At 42.0% G+C, this 19,397-nt stretch overlaps 1 protein-coding gene across 1 annotated transcript in view; it reads right to left on the reverse strand.

The window, feature by feature from the left end:
- Positions 1-1,596: 1,596 nt before the first annotated feature.
- The window catches only part of COLQ (collagen like tail subunit of asymmetric acetylcholinesterase), a 38,686-nt gene continuing 20,885 nt past the window's right edge, over positions 1,597-19,397 (reverse strand). Inside the window, exons 7-17 of the mRNA XM_058814282.1 lie at positions 18,202-18,264; positions 17,272-17,298; positions 16,622-16,666; positions 15,887-15,922; positions 14,938-15,018; positions 11,904-12,000; positions 10,129-10,268; positions 7,278-7,397; positions 6,583-6,703; positions 3,651-3,753; positions 1,597-1,666 (exon numbers count right to left, since the gene is read on the reverse strand). Of these exons, the coding sequence (XP_058670265.1) occupies positions 1,597-1,666; positions 3,651-3,753; positions 6,583-6,703; positions 7,278-7,397; positions 10,129-10,268; positions 11,904-12,000; positions 14,938-15,018; positions 15,887-15,922; positions 16,622-16,666; positions 17,272-17,298; positions 18,202-18,264 (903 nt within the window). The remainder of the gene's footprint in view (positions 1,667-3,650; positions 3,754-6,582; positions 6,704-7,277; positions 7,398-10,128; positions 10,269-11,903; positions 12,001-14,937; positions 15,019-15,886; positions 15,923-16,621; positions 16,667-17,271; positions 17,299-18,201; positions 18,265-19,397) is intronic.

Here is a 19,397-nt window from a genome sequence, read left to right on the forward strand (position 1 = left end):
ATCAACATAAATAGCCCAGGTGAGTGATAATCATGAAGAGTACACAAATTTTCTTTCTTGTTTTGTTGCTAATTGGTGATTTCCAATATCACTTAATACATGCATAGTTAAAGTCTTCTAGGCAGGTGGTAAAAGTTGCATGTGTTTCTTAATTGCTGTAATGCATTATCATTATAACACAAGATCCACCTTTATTTAACCTCTGCAGATGTGCCAGTGTCACTGCAGCTGTTGCCGTGCTGTCACTGGCGCAGATAACTCACACATTTCACACAGTCCTGTACAACATTTACCACAAAACAGGAAAGAGTGTCTTGTATGAAAATAATGCCTAATTTTAAGGCTTTTAGTCCTGAATTCTGCACATTCTTGGTTTCATTTTCTGTTATAGACTCTTTGTCACGTGACATTTAATATGAAATGTGAAATTTGCTGTTTACTACTTGCTAATAAATAAGTATATAATTACCCTGACTCCAACCAGAGCTGATATAGTTGAGAGACCTTCCCAAAAAACAAAAACCCACGTGTACATTGCACAGTATCCATGGACGTGCTACTCTGCAGTCTGACTTACAGCAATACAAAAGTGAGCACACACACTGAGGCAACAGCCAGTGGCACAGGGGGAGAGAGCACAGGGGATAACTGGGAATTGAGTGGTGATGGCTGGGTGGACAAGGGGTTGCAAATGCCAAGACCTTCCAGTGCGGACACCAGAGAGAAGGCAATGTGAACATGGCCGTGGGCAGGGAACTGATGCTATCCCAGCCCCCTGGGGTCAGGCAGAGCCCAGCCAGCTCAGCACAGAGGAGAAAAATACAGAAATATGTTCCTTCTTTATCTTCCCTCCTTGTCTAATTTTCTCCTGGGAGAGAACTTCTTGGCTATTTCACAGTTTTTTTGTCCAGTTCGTCCTTTTGTGGTGTGTTTTGCCAGTCTCCTGTGACTGCTTGTAGTGCACAGACACACACAGACAGCGCCTTCGCCTGAAGGTGATGTTAACCAGCTTATTTGACTGATTTGCTGATTCTGAAAGAACTTCAACTCCTTTGACCAATGAAGGAACATTGGTAACCTTAGAGTTGCTGAAGTCATCTCTAGTGGATGCAACATTTGCTAAGTTCACATTGTAATGAAAGAGAAAGTTCCTCTAAACACCGCATCCAAGATATGCTTTGTGTTTATGCAGAGAAGGGTTAAAGACAAAACCCCTGAAGAGATTATATTTGGTTTAACAGTGCTAAGTCGAGGTAATTGTTACATGGCATTCCTGGTTAATGAAACTCAGCTTCCAGTAGTTTAATGTTGCTTTTGTGATGGAGAGCCATCCACAGCTGCATGGAAGTCTCACTGGCACACACAGCTTGACATTTATTTCTCTATTAAGACAGGATGCAGTGGTCCTATTTTCCCCTATCTGACAAATCTATATTGAAAAAAAAAAAATCTCAGAATGGCCATCAGCAGCATGATGTGTCTTTGCTTGTTTTCCCAGAGGTGGTTGGGAGTTTTTTTTGTCCCAGTCCTTCTTGGATAGGTGATAGTGTAGCACCTAGCACCCCTAGGCGGGGGATGCTGCCCACCTCTGCTCCCTCATGTGAAGTACCGGCACTGTGTGGAGTCAATGTAGCAGTAAGGAGTGCAGCGCAGTTTCCCGTAAGACCTGGAATAAAAGAGAATATCTCAGTTTCAAAACATGGTATGGTTCACTTACATGGCTCCTGGTTGTACCTCTCTGTAGGAGTGAAGAACCTTGGAATATGCATATGCAGCAGCATATGGGAAACTAAACAGGAGGGAAATTTTCATCAGGGCTCGACTGTGTACTCCTCTGTCAGCAAAACAGGCGTCCAGGAGAAACTATGAGTGAAGACTTTACTCCCAGTAATGTCAATTAAAAAAATAAAATCCCTGTTGGCATCAGGACTGGAGCATTTCATGGGGGTGGATGCAAAAGGCCTCGCGCTCACCCACGGGAGCTGTGGAACAAAATATCTGAGGCTCTGAGTTGAGTGTTTTTCCAGCTACTCCCAATAGCTTCAGCAGGCATGACTGTGCTTGTCCTTTAACTTCTTTTCCATGTACTTGAAATAATGAGAGTGACACATTCCCACATTAGAAATAATTATAAAAAGAGTAATTTGAAGAGTCCTTGCAAAATAAAGAGAAACAGAGATTTTCTCTTTCTACTGACTTAAACTGAGCAGTGACTCTACTTACTAAAGATCTGACCACGACTGTTAATAGGAATTGAAATGAGTTTTTATTGCTGGAATGTCTAAGTGAATAACAGATCCACAATGTCAAGCTATGCAGCTTTAAAACTACGTCCTAGGATAACCCACATTCTCAGACTAACATCAGATCTGGAGAAGGTGTGTGAAACAGAAGGAGGGATCTGTGGGCTGGAAAAAATGGGAAAATCAGTTGCAGCAGAGCTCTTGGAGGAAAGGTTACTTCAGGGTAAAACTCCCATGGGAGTGTTATACTCACATACTCAGCCCACTTGCTCATGATTCACAGCTTTTTCTTTAGTTTGGCAGATAATTTGCAGACTACCACAAAAAAAAAAAAAAATCTCAGTTGCTCTTCCACAACTTGAATATACAAGCAAAGTGAAATATATAAAGTTTTCCTCAAGCTTTTGTGGTGCTATGTTGGGCACCAATTTTCAGACTCTTCAAAGGGAAGAGTTTTCACAATAGAGAACAACTCCACACTGTCTGAAGATGCCACTGCAAAATGTTTCAGTTTTGTCAGGTTGACTGGCCTGAATTTTAGTAACCTCTTATACCAAAAGTGCTCCAACAATTACAGTGGAAGGATTAGCACAGCACTAGATTTACAAAGACATCCTGTGGTTTCTTATTCCTGTCAATTAGCACATTATTGTTCCCTGAATGATGAGGGCTCTGCACATAATTTAATTTGCAAATTAAATGTTTCCTGTTAGCCAGTAACAATACCTGACAGCTAAACAGAGGTGCTGCTGTTGGAGGCAAAACCCTGACCAAAGGAAGCTGCCTAAACAAAGGCAGAGAAGGCAAGTCAACAAAAAGCAGATGTTTTAAATGATGGACTTTGCTACACAGATGCATGGCTTTGCATCTGCTGGTGAATGAATTTCCTGCACTTTGGAAAAGCTGACAGATGACTGCTTGATTCAAAGCAAATACACCCCCAGAGTACCCATTAATAGGAAGGGCAGCAGGAGGTTGGTACAAGTCTGTGGTTTGGATATTGTGATTTTTTTTTTTCCTTCAGTGTGATCATCTTGTCATGGTCTTTCCTACTATCCTTATGTTATGGCTGGACATTAATGTGACCAGATAAGGAAATTTTGGCAAGAAATGGGCAAACATAGGTCTGTGTGACCTTCATTTGTTTTGTACAGTAAGAGGCAAGTACTTCTTACTGTGAAATGAGATTTAGCCCTTGAAGTCAATGATATACAGAAATAATTTGGCAGACACTTTCTTCTCTGCTACTTGCAGTGGTCCCAGTGGAACAAGGTTAAAGTGGGTGAAACTCCTCTGTTTTAAAGCTGGAAAAGAGAAAAAAGAAAGGAAAAGCACGCGCAAAACCGCCCTCCATAATCAAACCAAAAACACCCCACCAAACCCAAGTGAGGACCTCCTCTTACATACCCAGGAAGGTATGTTCTACATGTCAAGTATCCAAAATCCATCCCATCACAGTCTTCAACCCCCTCGTGCTTGTAGCCATCTCCGCAGTAAGCACGGCGGCACCCTAGTGAAAAATAAAGAAATAAACACTTTCCAGGCACTTCACGTGTCAAAGAAACAGGTGAAGTGACTGGGACTAGGTTTTTAAGGGTTAAGTATAAAGTGAGATATTTTGAGGAAGGCATTCTGTAAGGACTCTCTTAGAAGGAGCAGTACTCTTCACTACAAAGAATGTACTTTTATCAGCCGATTTCTGTGATGAAGGGAAAGAATGGATAAATGCTAAAAATAATTACTACAGAATCAGTAATTACAACAGCACTTATTTGAAACCTATTATTGCCATAGATAATTACCATCAAAACAATTTAAGGAAAACATAAAATACAGTTAACATTTGGGGAAGTCACAAACTCAAAAAAAATAATCTTAGGTGGTTAACTGGTTTGGAATTCTCAACCTAGACCTTTATCCAATTCTGAGCAATATCTGTGTTTGTTGTGTTTCCACATATGAACAAAATTATGCAGCCTGTCTATAAAGAAATAAAATATATAAATGTTGCCAAAATCATGTCTTTCCCACTGCTGACTCTTACTGACTTGAGAGTGAGTGGGATTTGTCACATTTTTTCATGGTGACTGGCACGTAGGCTGCAATAATTTGTGGGTTGGTTTGCCATTTTAGCAATTGGACTTTGATTTTGAGATCTTCAGCATATTGAGAATGACTTTCTAATATGAACAAATTAATTTAGTTAAAATCCCTTTGACACCTTCTGGGAGAATCCATTGGTATCAAGCAAAGGATTAAACAGACACTCAGGAACAGGGAGTTTTTAAGAGGCTAAAGTGGGTTATTTTAAAATAGAAATGATTAATTAATTGCATCAAGGATGTGTTTGTCAGAAATTGATGCTTCTAAGACCAACAAGCCTTTTTTACAATAAAATCCATTTAACATTCATCTAGCCTTTTCCTTTTGGTTCAGTTACAGCAGAAGGACGACGACAGTGTGCTTATTTCCAAATAACTCAAGGATGGGTCAGATCAGTGTCAGAAATCTCTACTGCAAGGCCTCCATTGAGGCTTTGCCCAATGCATAGCACAGAGAGCACGATGTGCCCTCAGACACAGAGTGCACAATTTTGCAGGCACTAGGATTAATGAACACTATCTTGCCACATGGTTGTTCCCCACGTCTGATTGCAAGTTCTAATTTAATCATTTCCTCATGTCTGGAAACAGGAGAGATGTTGTCTGCTGTCTCTCTGGAGTACTCTGCAGTCAGGCAAGCTTAGAGGGGCTTTTATTTATGTGTCTCCCTAGACCTGTTGAGATGGAATTGCCTTTGAAATCTCTTTCCTGTTGTCATTGAGAAGTTGGTGGGGATTCCTAAGTCATAAGGGGAAGGGTGGTGATGGACAGCTGGATGGAGAAACTTGCACAGGGCATGGTTGCACACACTCCATTTTCAAAGTCAGTGAGTCATATATAAATGAAAAATTGCATCTTTCAGTGTTGCATAATACTGTTCTGAAGTGTGAAGAAGCACCACTTTGCTGGGAACAACACAGCACCAAACCTACTATGTAGAGATGGTGTAGAGCTGTGCTCTGGGGAAGGATTCAAGATGTAAAAGTAACTGAGAGGGGGTGAAGTGAAGGTTACCACAGTTGCTCAAATGCTTATATGCTCTTTGTATGCTCTTATATGCTCTTTGCTATCCACAATCAGCAAAATGGAAGGAGGATGGAGTAGACATGTGTCCTGGGTTGACTATATGATGCTTTTATCCCCAATTGTCTCGTTCTGTTCATGCTGAATAATAAGTATTGCACCTTTAAGCCTTGTTCCAGAGAGTGAAGGGGGCAGAGAGGAAGCAGCAGTTTGTTATCAGACACTGCACTCACTCCTCCACATTCCTGCTCCTGACTGTGTTGTCTGCGGACGGACAGACAGCGGGACGGAGCTCTTTTTTTTGTCTTGAGTTAGTTTTTAGCTAGCTGAGGGAAAGAAGTTTCCTGGACTGTGGTTTTTATCCCTTTTCTTCAGACCTCTTGAAACCTGCTCTGGCCTGAACACCCAGGAGAGCACCGGCAGCTGCAGCTGTGGCCCACCGGGCCGGGCCTGGCCTGCGACAATTCCAACACCGGAGGGACTGACCAGAGACTGAGTGAGCTCAGCTGCAACCTGGGGACGGGGTTTTCTCAGTTTGTCATCTCTTTTGGAGCGGCAAGGGGTTTTATTGGTTAATATTGTTTAGGTTTTATTGCTTAATAAACAGTTTTTTTCCACTTTTCTCCAAGGAGGTATTTTCTCCCAGACCGGTTGACGGGAGGGTCGGATTGAATTTTCCTACCGGAGCCCTTTGGGGATTCTCTCCCAAATTTGCTCTGAAGCAGAACAACATGCATTGAATGTTATGTAAATCTGATAGTGAAGGTAGTGGGCTGACACCTTCTCTATGCAAGTGAATAACAAAATCCAAAGTAGTGTTTCTGGACTGAGGACCTATTATATCGTAAGAAACAGTGTCTATCCCAAGGGCTGTGCTGCACTGCAAAGGTGTGCTACAGCTTTTAGAGAGAGCTGGAAGCCCCCAGGAAAGGTGTGTGTGTAACCCAGCTGCTGCATGGCCCTCGAAATGCAGAGTTTCTGACTCAGCAAGGATGTTAGAGTAGTCTTGGTCACCTCTGTCCTGTGAGGTGTGTGCCATCCACATGCATGGACGCCTCAGTTTTCACCCTGTGGCCATCGTGCCTCCCTTTCCCCAGGCCCGCCCTTGATCCACAAACCACACAAGCTCTCCCAGACATAAGCAATGTACCCTGTGGTACAACTAATGCACCTTCCATGCAGGAGGAAGCCCCTCCTGCTGTGCTGTAACTCACTTATGCAGTCATCGGTCACCACTGCGTTGCCGTCGTCGCACTCCTCCCCATCCTGCACGATGCCATCTCCACAGGTGCCCCCCTCCTCCAGGCGGTAATCCATGGGGTACAGAGGGGAGAGCTGGCCAGGAAAACACACAGGCGTTACTGAACCACACCAGCAGCAGCCTGGCTAGCAAGCAGAGGAGAAGGGCTCTAGGGGCCAGGTTTTATGGCTTGTTATTTGTTGGTTAGAAAGCTTATACAGAATCTGATACAAAGTCCAGCAGACACAAGAAGGATGCTGTTGCTAATTTCAGCAGGACTCAGCTCCTTGAAGCAAAAAGGAAATATGTGAATTTGGTTTGCAGGGTTTTAGTTCTGCAAATCTGTACCCTGGTGAGTTTTGCCTTATTTTGTATTAAATAAAAACTCTTTTTACCACCACAATTCCCTGAACTCTGCTCCAGTTTGTTCACCAGTGGTTCAGAGGAAGGTTAGCATAACCTGCAACACTGCTGAGTTAATTCCTAAGTAATTAAGACTCCTGAGAATAAAATTCACAGAATTATGTACAGTTGTGGCAGTGTTCAAAAATGAGCTTTTCCTCATTTGCTTAACTGATTTGGTATGACACCTTAAGTACAGAAGTACGTTCTGTATTCCAAATGAAACATACACTCACGGGTTTTCTGAGACCACAGTCATATTTTTACCTGGACTGGGAGCCATCCAAAGGTATCTTTGAAATACAAAGATCTCTGATCTCTTCTAAATGCTAATGCGTTCTTGGTGTTTAACCGATCCAATTCTTCTTGATTGTTCACCACAAAAATCTGGGGCACAGAAAAAGAGGTGATTGGTAACCTTCTCAAGAAGTTCTTTGGATTATCACAGAATCTAGTTTGGCATATGTATCTTCAAATAGGTAAATAATATATAGGAAAGTGGTTTAGTTGTTTTCAGAAAGAGAAGAGGTGAGAACCTACAGCAATGGAATGGTCTTTCCCGGCCCCTATTTTGAAATGCACATCTTTAGGTAAAAATCATACAAATAGTAGTGCACGATCACTGCTGAGAAGAACTTCATGATACTCAAATGGCTTGATGCTGAAGCAATTGCAAAATCCAAATGGGCATAAGTGCTTTTTGTGGATTGACTATAACTTTTTAGGCATGTTTGTGGCTACAAAATAAATAATGCATGGCTTAATACAACGTTCACTTAACTTTTACCTCTTTGTTATTTCTTTCGATTTAATTGACACTAAAATGCCTGTTTCTTTATATGCATATACTATGGCCTGATGCCAAGTCTCCAATCATACTGCAAAAAAAAAAAATAGTTCAAAATGGAAAAATTAGGACAAGCTGCTCTCTTACCCATTTCTTTAATGTCTCAATCACTGAAATTGGATGTAAAAGGCATTAGAAAATAATCTCTTCCTTCAGCAGCTTAATCAATTTAATTTTTGTAAGATTCAAGCCATTTTTAAATTAAGAAAAAGCAAATAGAATGTTTCTGGGCAAAATAGTTTTAGGTCTGACTCTGATTCTCTCCAACATAAACAGAATTGGCTCTTTAAAAACAAGTTACCTTGAAATTTTTAAATAGCAGAACATTCCCATAACCTTGGAGGAAGGCCAATTTCATTAAAGAAGCATTGAATAAAAATGCCTTCAGCTTGAATGAATGGAAGCAAATAAATAGGAAGCCAGCCCAGAACTGATTCTGTAATTGGAGCTCATCCCCAGAGCTCCAATTTCTCTTGAAATCAATAACAAAATTATGCTGTCTCAAACCATTACAGATATTAGCCTTTAAAATTGCCCAAGATTTAAAAAAATGGAATGAATCTAAGCCAATGACAGAAAACCAGCACTTTGTTTCCCAGCCTCTGCCCTCCTCTGGAGGAGCTGCTGGGTGCATGGGTGGTGGCACTGAGGTTGTGCTGCTTTGGCAAACCCCAGGGCACAGAGCACCACCGCTGGGTCCTTTCCATGTGCAGCTATAGAATCCTGACAAGAGCTTTCAAGTGGCCTAAGACAGGCTTCAAAGCTGCTACATGGGGATCTGGACAGAATAAACAATAGTGAGGTTTAAGCTTTGGTTTAAGTTAAAGTGTTCTTTACTCTCAAGGGAGTAAAACAAAAGGGGCGGGCAGGAAAACAGGTGGTGCTGCTCTGGAAGTGCTTCTTTCCAGAGTTAAGCCTTGCCTTTTTGCCTTCCCACATTCCTGGCAACAAAATGGCACCTGGGGGCTCATAGTGATAGTGTATGGTATTTTACATGTTTACACTCTCATTACTATCTTTTAAGATCTATTACTATCATTACTATCTTTTAATATCCTATCTTTTAAGATAGGAAACTGTGCCTGATGGCGAAGGAGGGTGATGAGACCTCTACATTATATTGAGAGCCTTAAAACTTTTCCTATGAGTTCTCCAGGCTGCAAAGTACATGGTGGGGTTTTTTCGCACAGTGTGGTGTGATATGCACCTTTATTTCAGCACATTCATCTCTCACCATTATGTTTTCAAAACAACAGGAGGATTTTTTCTAATACAGCACAGCCAGGGGATGAAGGAGCAGCTGGCACAGCTGCCAAGACCTGAAACCCACTTGTGCAAAAGGCTGAGCTCAATGACCCAGTTTAACGGTGCTGTGAGTGTGTCCCTTCCACACACTGTGACAGCTTTCTGACACTGTGACAGGTGGGACTTTGACAAAGCCAACTGCTGCTCATTGGCATTCAGAGACAAGCAGACACCATACCATTTCCACTTGCATGGGGGGAGTGGCTGAGCTGTGCTGGCACACAGCACCAAGGGAGCATCTTCATCACTGACTGAGTGCTGCACTGCACAGATTAATGAGGCAGAGCCCAGCAGAAGGAGAAGGACATAAACAGTAGTTACAAAGCCCAAAAAAATCAGTGATAAAAAATTACTTGGTCACATTTCATCAATGCCTCGTCCTTTAAAGTATTTTGTCCAATTTGCTCGTAAAAATACTTTCAAGGCTAGAGATGGAAATCAGCCATATAATGTGTATGTCTGCAGACTGGACCCCAGACACCTGATTCTCACAGTTTGTGGAAACTCCTGTTATTGAGGATCTGTGCTCTGGGAGAAAGGTCTATTGCATATGTGAAATGCTTGATCCCAAAATTAAATTCTGAAATCACTGTCTTAAAAAAGCCCCAAACAAACCAGAAAGGTATGCTTACTTTACTGACCAGTCTGAAATGCATTCAGATTTAATGAAATAAAAAGGATACATTACATGTGTACAGTAGTAGATGAAAGAGAGCACTCCTAGGCTTGAAAAACATTTCCAAATATATGCTACCTTACTGATGTTTTGGAACAGCTGCATTTCAGCATATCAATCACACAACAAGTTACAAGACTGAACTTTTTTGCACCTCTGGATTTCAGAGGTTTTGGGTACCAGAAATCACACATTGCTCCTATTAAACAAAAAGTATTAGTGAGTACAACACCTCTCGTAACAAAAGCACTTCAGAACTGCTCACATCCCCTCCCAGAAAAGCTGCTTACCGCGGGAACCTTGGGGTAGCTGTGTCCAAACACAGATTGCTCATACGATGGGTTACTCATTTGCTGTGGGGTTCTGCAGAGACATCTCCCTGGAGGCCCTGGAAGTCCTCTTTCTCCCTTTGGTCCTATTGCAAATTGTCCTAGGAAGCAGAGGACCAGCTTGCCTTGTTATGAGGTTACTACACACCACACACACAGCCTTAGGGGGAAAAGTACAGGTCAGGTGGATATATGCATTTACCCAAGTTTTCAGACAGGCACAGCTCCCACCAATTCCACTGGGAACTGAAGGGAGGCACTAATTCCAGTACTTCAGGAGAAAGATGCCAGTTTTTTACCACAGTCATATTATTTCAGATCACCTTCTGAATTTTTCTACAGTTTTACAGAGGAAGAGAGAGACCATTTGCTTAGAATAAGTGTCAGCCTGTTTAAAGCTACAGAAATTCAGGAGAGGATGAACACACATATCACTCTACAGCGCCTACACATCAAATTTTGTAGAGTTAGTCTCTGTATAAGTCCACAACAGATTGGACTTGGGCCTTTGTACAACCACTTGAGCAATGCTGTTTCACAGGTTTCTATACAGCAAAAACCCAACTAAAAGTACAGGAGCTTTTAAATGTTTTAATTAAACATTAATAAAAAAAATACTGCTTTTTGACTTTCAAACTTTGGCAAGGATGCACTGCTCTGCAGATTTAGATTAAAAGCCAATGTGGTCATACTGCAAGCAGTTGCATCATTAGAGAAATGTCTTTTAGGATCAAAATTTATATTCTGGAGGAAAAAGATTAATAACCCTGACACATAAACTTTCTGTGGATGGAATAAAGCCTTGAAAAAGTAGTCTCAAGGTCCTGGCTGCCTTCCCATCAGCACGGTGAAAATTCTGCCTTCTGAAAGCTTCCAGCTAATTTACTCAAGCAAAGATGCTTCTTAATGGGAGCCGTGAGATATGTGAAGATTCTGAAGTTGTGCTCAGCTTCACAGATGTCCCATTTCCACATCACCACAAGAAGAGACCTCCTGTCCACTAATGCAAGCAAGGGAAGGAAAAGGGAAAGCAAAATGGAAGGGGACACTGTGTGTTGTGGGTCATGTATTGTCCTTTCTGTCCATTTTGGACCCAAAAGCTGACCAGGGTTCATATGCATGCACAGCTCTGAGGATGCACAATTATGTTATTACAAGGTTTTTCTCGTAATTTCTACATTTGCACAATTGCAGTGAGCATAGATCTCAAGCATTTAATTATATAGAGATTTTCTCCACTGCTCTCTTTTTCCCCTGACTTCTATTCTCTTTCCATTCTCTTCCCTTATTTCCTTAATGACACTGTAACTTGAATCTCATCTATTTTTCCCTTGCAGAGCTGCACAGGGTGAGCCTGTCCTGTCTGATTAGAAATCACAGTTTTTCATTGCAAGCCAGGATATCTGGAGAGGCAGACCTTTGATGATGGAGATTACCTAGTCTCTCCAAGGCTGCCAGATGGCTTTTCATCATCCCCATCTACAAAAATCCCTCAGGGACCACATAGGATTTAGTTTTGGTTTTATCTGAAACATCAGAAGCCATAAAGTGGGTTTTAAAATAATGGACAACGATGGCATGACCTGCCTCCAGGAGAAATCCTCTCCTTGCCATGGATGGAGAAGCAAACAAAGCCTTTGTGCAGAGGGGTCTATGTGTGCCTGATGAGTCAGGAGGGGCTGGGGAGCAGGGACACTCCTGGGGAGTGTTTTTGGTTTACCTCATTTTTGGCTTACCTAGTCCTGAGGGCCCAGGAGGGCCTGGCTGGCCAACAGGGCCAGGCCTGCCAGGCGGGCCCATGACACCCGCGGGTCCAATGTCCCCCTTGAGTCCCTGGAAGAGAAGTGACATCCATGTCTTGGCTAAGCTATTAGCAACAAACAAAACAAACAAACATCAGTAACAAGCCAGCTATGGCTTCCCATTTAAGAAAGCCAAAAGATTTGCCAGAAGAAACATGAACTTCATGGACACCACCCCGGGGAACAAGGGCTCTCCTCTCCTACATGGAGACAAAAGGGCATGCCCAGGCAGGACTTCTGCTCCTAAATGGGAATGGTCACAGGGATCTGCCCTGGGAGAAGTCAGCAATCACCCTGCTCTGACTTCAATGATTTGCTAGCCTTTCTTTAAGAATGCCTGTTTAACCCCTGTAACTCTCTAGAAGCGAGTGCCACTGAGAAAGAAAGGGGAAAATCACTGAGGAGTTGCCAAGGGCTTCCACAGTGACATTTCCCAGTCTTGGGGTGCAGCCTTTCAGAAGCTCACTGATGACTTTGACACTCACACTATTTTCAGAATGTTTGAGGTGCCTGGATTCCTGTATCTCCTCGACTTTCACCATGGGTATGGCTAGGATAGCAAATCATCACAAGCCAAGCCAGGGCTTGGCCTTACAAGTGCAACTTAATGTTTATCAACCTCATGCTGAGAAATGGTGTCCCTCCGGCAGCAGTAGCAAATGCTGCAAAATTACCTGTGGGAGAGGGGCTTGCACACACAATAGCTAATATTCTCAAAAATCAGCCCTAATTTGCCTCATGGGAGCTTGTTTGTGCAGACATACCCTAAGGCATTTGGAAGTTTCAGCCTAGAACTGTTTGGCACCTTCTCATTTTTTGCTCCTGAATTTAATATGGTGACACTTATTAAAAATAACTGTATTTATCTTCCTGCTCATATACTCTCCAAGGCTTGAATTTCTCAGCTTTATATTTCAGAAGTGTATTACATAGCCTAAAGTTTAGATATCTGACTTGATTTTAATGTAACAGTAAACATTATTTGGGATAATAAAAATGATGTGCGCTCTGTAAACTTTCTTTTAATGACAAAGGAGATTATTTCCTTGAAGATGGTGTAATTCCAGGTTAATGTGCATTCAGAATCATACAATGAATGGCTGCATGTCTAATTTAAGAGTAGCAAAGCATATATATTAATGTATGCTGAAATAATTGTAGCTATAGGATATGTTACATCCCATGGATACGTTTGAATGTCGCTTGCACCATTTCAGCAGAGGAAGGCTGATTTTGCCATGGCCTATAAAGAACTAATTGAATATTTGCTTTGTTTAATCCTATTAGGTAAGCTCTGAGCCATAAAAATATTCCAGGATTTATGTGAATGTCAGTGATGCTGATCTCTAATTACTTCTTACATTATGCAACACAGAACTAGCAGACCAGGATTTTGTAGCCCCAAAGAAGTCTGTGGGAAATCTCCTTCCCCCACACAGCAGCAATTTGATAGAGGCAAGGCGGTGCCAGTCGGATGTGTACTGACTGAAAACAAGCTGTTTTCTGCGTCCCCTGCTTGGAGGGATGATTGCTTAATGCCCTCCTGCTTAGCACTGATGGATTAAATAATAATGGCAAGGCTTGATGTTCAGTGTTTTTGCCTTGTTTATCTTTCACACATGCCCACGGCATTGGGAGAAGATTTTCCCATTGACAATATTTGTGCTCATGCCCTTTCTTCCAAACTAACATTACCCAAAGCCCTAAGTCATTCCTCCTTGTCAAGACTGAAACCCTAAACTGGGGTTTGCCTGGGGTCAGTTCCCAAGTTACAAAGCTTTGGGTGCTGTGTCTCCGTCAGCTGTGTAAGGCTGTGACTTGTGACTCCCAGCTCCTGGCCACGGTTCAGGAAGAGCCTGTCCCAGGGGCAGGGAGACTTGAAGAAGTCAGTGAGCTAATCAAGACATATCTGGAAATGCAAGTGGAAGTGACACCTGCTTAATTTAGCTGCTTTTATCTAGGCATGTCAGCTGGATCAAGAGACAGGAAATGGCCCCATGCTGGTGGAAACTATCCCCTCAGCTGGACAAACAGCCAGACCATTAGAGCACTTAACGGTGGCAGCCAGACTCACAGAGCCTTAAAATGCCACTCCCTGGTTTTTTCACAGGATCAAAAAAGAAGAAAGGAAATAAGTTCACCAGTTACAGAGAGGGAGAGCCTTTTTCAGACTGAATCAATGCTAAGATATTCCACAGCACATAGGTAGGAGAGATAAACGGTAAAAAAAAAGAAAGAAAAAAAAAAAGCAAACCCAGCAAAGAGCACACAACAGCTTTTAAAACCTGACAAATCTGGGACAGAAAAACATTTCTTGTGGGTCATCTAGGACACTTACATTGCTCATGCCTCCCTTACTCGGGGATCTATTACTTCCTCCCTAACACCTAGCTCTTGTTTTTGCCCCACACTGGCTACCTTGCCACTTCAGATATTACCTGGTCTCATCAGAGCAACAGTGAAGCAGGGATGTGCCTCTCCTTGCCATGCTGGGTATAACAAGACTGCAAATAAGCCACTTCCAGCTAAGCCCCTACTACTGAAATGCTGCATTGGTGGAGTCAGCATCCAATTTACACACAATTCCGAGCCTTTACAATTCAGTTGGAACTCTGAAAATGTAGCTCTGCTAGCATAATTTTGAGCTCTCTCTGTCAGATGGGGGTGGGTGTTGCTTAGGATTCAGAGGAAGCCTTCAAGATCTGCTCGAATTGTGTTAAATGAGTTCATTACCAATCCAGTACAAAACCAACTTTTCCTATGCTGCCTGGGCAGGGAGTTGAGTGGTGCAGACAAGACTCCAGCCCAAAAGCTGAGGCTTTAACTCCTGTGTAGCCTGTGCATGCCTGTGAGGTGGTCTAGGTCTTCTCTCCCCCCCCTGGGCAACACAATGCATGGTACAAGAGCTTAGACCACACAGTCACACAGATGCCGCGAGTCACAGGAAGAGGAAACACCATGGTCCTACTTGTTTGCCTCGTTTTCCAGGTCTTCCTATAGGTCCTCTGTGTCCTGGTACTCCAGACTGTCCCTTGGGGCCCATCTCTCCCTTGGTGGGTGCAGAGGGAAGGAAGAAGGAGTTAAGTACATGGTTTTACCTGCCTCGAGCAAGACAGGAGATGCACGTGACTGTAATTCACACAATTCCTCTAGATAACGCTGGCGCTGTTTCTTTCTTAGAAATCCAAAATTATAATAAAATAGTTTAAAACAAACAAAAAGTTAAAAGAAGCTCATACAATTTACCCACATACCCTTGAAAAATACCTTTCCTAAGGAAGAGGCCACATGAGATCAGGAACGCACTTTAGAGACTTGGAGAGGTCAAGGCTGGGAAAGCTCTCTGACCCCTTTGCAATGTCTTGCTTTGCTGTTAAGATGCACATGTGATGAAAATACTCAGGGAAAGGAAGGTAAATTCACTCATCTTCTCATCTCTATAGAAGCAACTATTAATTCCTTTTCTAATTTCAGAGGCATAGTTAGATTATGTACTAAAATTTTCCATAAGCCAGCACCTGAATTTTGATTGTTCTTGAAGTACAGAATAATGATGAATTAAAAATTTGTCAGGTTTATCACTGCTATATACAGTAATGCCATTTTATTTCAGAGTATCAAGAAGGAAATATTTACTAGTTTCAAGTGAATAAAACTTTAGAAATTAAGGCATTTAAATAGGAGTGAGATTATAACTAAAGAAATAATCTGGGGGGGAAAGAGAAACAGCACCAAAGAGCTAAATCTGAGTTATCTCTTAAGCTAAAAAGCCTAAAGAATTTGATGGGTCCAGGCAATGTTGGTCTCTGAGTCAAGCAAGACCTTTAATGTGTTATGCCATCCAGGAAGTCCCTGAATCCACTCATTGAGCTTTTCTCAGCATTTAACACAACTCCCAATGTATCACACCCACTTACTTTTTGTCCCAGCATTCCAGGGAAGCCTATTTCTCCCTACAAAGTCAAGGAGAAAAATAATCAGAATATATGTAGTGATCTTTGACAAAGCAGCACCTTCCTTGGAAGGAAAAAACCAATTGTCATGTGTGGGTATCAGTTAAAAACCCCTGCACTGACTCAGCACTGCAGGTAATGCAGTAGGTGCAGATTTATAAGCAAAATTTTACTATAAAGCTCCTTGTGTGGTGCCATTACTCCTCTGTCTGATCCTCTGCTGCCAGTTTCTGCTTCTCTAGCAAAATCATCCTGAATCTTCTCTGGTCTACTGGCAGCTCTGCAACCTGGACAGCTCCCAAAGCCTGCCTTTGGGAATGGCATTTCTGCATTTGCACCAAAGGCAGTTTACTTTTCCTTTCTTAGTCCAAAGGAACCCCCAAGCATGAATCTCTCCCCCTCTTCTCCTCCTGGTGTTACCGTATGACCAGCTGAAAGCATTTTGGGGGGCTGCCGTGGTTCTGGGCTGCGTGACTCCAGGGAAACCCTCCTGTGACTCATTAACCCCCTGTGCCCCGGGCTGGGGCTCAGGGACATGGAGCTGCCCCGCTGCCCTCCCAGCTGATGGAACGCTGCTCTCCCTCACCACTCCTGCCCTCCCTGGAAGATGCTGTCAGGCTCCTTTCCTCCATGCCCCTCCTGGTTTTCCCTGTCAGATCCTCAGATGCACATTCACAGCCATCTGGGAAAGAAAATTACCGGGTCTCCTTTGACTCCTTTGTCGCCTCTGTCACCTCTGGATCCCTGAAGAGAGATAACAGTAGAACAACAGACCAATTACTACCATTTCATGAAGAAGCAAAAAATATTTTTTCCCATACAATGCATTATTGAAGTCAACAGAGTAGAGTAATATCTTCAGAGTGAGAGATATGCTTCATTACTGATATCATAACACAATTAATATTAAGGACTGTAGGAAAAGGGAGTCATTCTCCCCAGATAATTACTTTAAATATATGCTTTCCTGGACATAATACTTTCAATTTTTTTTTTCCCCAGTTCAGATCCCACTGTAAGATCCTAGAGTACCAAGTGTCTCAGTGCCAAAGTGTGTCACCTAACTAAACCAGACCAACAATTAAGGATTATTTTACTCATGCTGCAGATGGGGAACCTGCAGTGAGTTTCACTGTAGCAACTTGTTCATGAGGATATAGGGTGTAAAATTCACTTCTTCAGCACCCCAGCCCAAGCCACAAGACTGTGCTCCTTCTCAATACGTGTTTTCATTTCTCAGTGGGACTTTTAGACTTCATCAAAATTCAACCTCCTTTCTACAGTTGCATTTTAAAAAAAAAAAGTGTTTCCAAATGTTAAATTATACATTATGCTGTTGTCACACTGACCTTTTCTCCTCTAGTTCCAGGAAAACCCTAAAGGGAATGATAGATATTTTAATGCTTCTCGCTTTCAAGATCACCCAAGAAGCCGGACTTTCAAACTTTGAAGTGAAGAAAAAGAACGAAGCACAAAGAATTAATTGCATCAACACATAAGGGCAAATGAATATTTTCAGCTCCTAAAATAGCACTGAAACAGAACTGTGAAATATGAATTAAAGGCAAGACAGCTCAGCCCAAAAGCCATTATGAAAAAGCCAGGTAAAGCCAGCAGCTTTGATTGTGCTTTGAAATTGAAACAAGTGAAATAAATTGTAACTGAGAGTAAATAAAGCATTAGAAGATACAATTAATAATCTGAAATAATTTTAACAATAATCTTCCTCTTCTGTTTTGCTTGTTTGTTATTTTTTTCCCCTGGAACATACTTAAGTTATACTTAAGTGTGATCATTAATATAAAACTGAGTTTCTCTTGAAGAAACGTGGAATAAACAAAGGTGTTCAGTTCTTCTTTCCAATCCTTTATTTGAATAAACTAATTTCATAATTTATTCCAACTGCCAGTAATATGTCTTGTTCTAGTAGGGGACCAAAATAAATTTTCACAGTCTTATGAGGTGGGTGGAAAGCATTGCAGACATGATTTAATGCTGCAGATATGCTTAAGAACTCCATTTTTCCCAGTGGGATACAATTATATCTGAGCTTGCTTTTAAAATAAACTACAAAAATTTATAACAAAGCATTTTTAGGAACAGCCAAAAACACAGCCAAGCCCAAACAGACAACATAACCTTGCTTGATGTAGAACATATTTTTTATCTGTATTAGACACATACATCTTGATAAATGCTTTCCAGAAAATTGATGAGGGAAGCAGCTGTCAGCAGAGCGTTAGAAACCAATGTCTGAAAATGCAGTTTGTTTAACAAACCTTGGAGCCCATTGGTCCTCTTGTACCTGGCAATCCCATCACACCCAACTCTCCCTTTTCACCCTAAAGGGTTCAATAAAGAGAGTTATTGAATGAGGCTCTCCCATGAGGTCATGATTGAATGTCTGACAGTTCAGTGGTTCAGGTAGGTTTTATGTCAAATAGTTAAGCCTGACCTTGGTGCAGCATTGTGGACAGGGGTTTATATTGCAATTGTATTCTGCCTGAGCCCTCACATGTTGTCTTACTCTTCTATTTGAATTTTCTTGTGTGGGTAACTTTTGCTTCAGTTTTCCCAGCTGTTATTAAAGGCCATGCAAGCAAAGCACCCTCAGCAGTGCATCCTTTTCTGCATGAAAGTGCATTGTCTGTACCCAGCATCACCTCTACTGAGCTGCAGAAAAGAAAGGCATTTTGCTTCATGCCTCACAGCTTGTGGGGGCAGAGTGACTGCTTTTACAGTAGTTCTGAGGCACCATGTGCTGAACAGTCATTTGGAGACAGTAAATCATGAAAATGTTTTACAACCACTTTTCTGGCTGCCATCAACTAATAATACCTAGCATGAAATAGGGAGCGGACCCCCAGACATGCAGCAGTGCTACCAGCAGAACATTTGGCTCTTACTCTCCTTTGGCCTTCACTGTCCCAGAAATGGAGAGGATTTTCCCATTGGCTGCTGCCTCTGCAGAAGTTCAGACAAGACTTGAAGGAACAAAGTAGGAGAAATAGGGACTGAAGTTAGGCTGTGGATATGAGCTTAAAAACCCGGAACAGCAACTTACTGGAGATTAACAGCAAGATGGAGATGCAGTAAATATCTGTGGTGAGGAAGAATATTGTAAGTTGGTGAAGATCAGAGATGGGGAGAAAGGAAAGAGAGACATGAATAGAGACCACAGAGATCTTCTGCACTGTATTCAACTGGAGTCTTCACTGACAGGAAAATGAAATTTATAAAGACCAGAAAAAATGAAACTATGAACCTACATAAAGAACAGAGGAGACCAGTATCAGAAGAGACAATAAAAGCAGAAGAATCACCGTCAAACAGCAAGAAGGGCTTGCAGTTAAAGTGCAGGAAAAAATATTACTTCTGAATATGAGGGATGCTTCTAGAAATGTGATGAAAAAGCACAGAATTGACTAATCAAGACTAATGAGACAAAGGATATTAATCAAAATTAGGAAGACCA

This window comes from Ammospiza caudacuta, chromosome 1 (assembly GCF_027887145.1).
Source record: "Ammospiza caudacuta isolate bAmmCau1 chromosome 1, bAmmCau1.pri, whole genome shotgun sequence".
Taxonomy (NCBI): Eukaryota; Metazoa; Chordata; class Aves; order Passeriformes; family Passerellidae; genus Ammospiza; species Ammospiza caudacuta.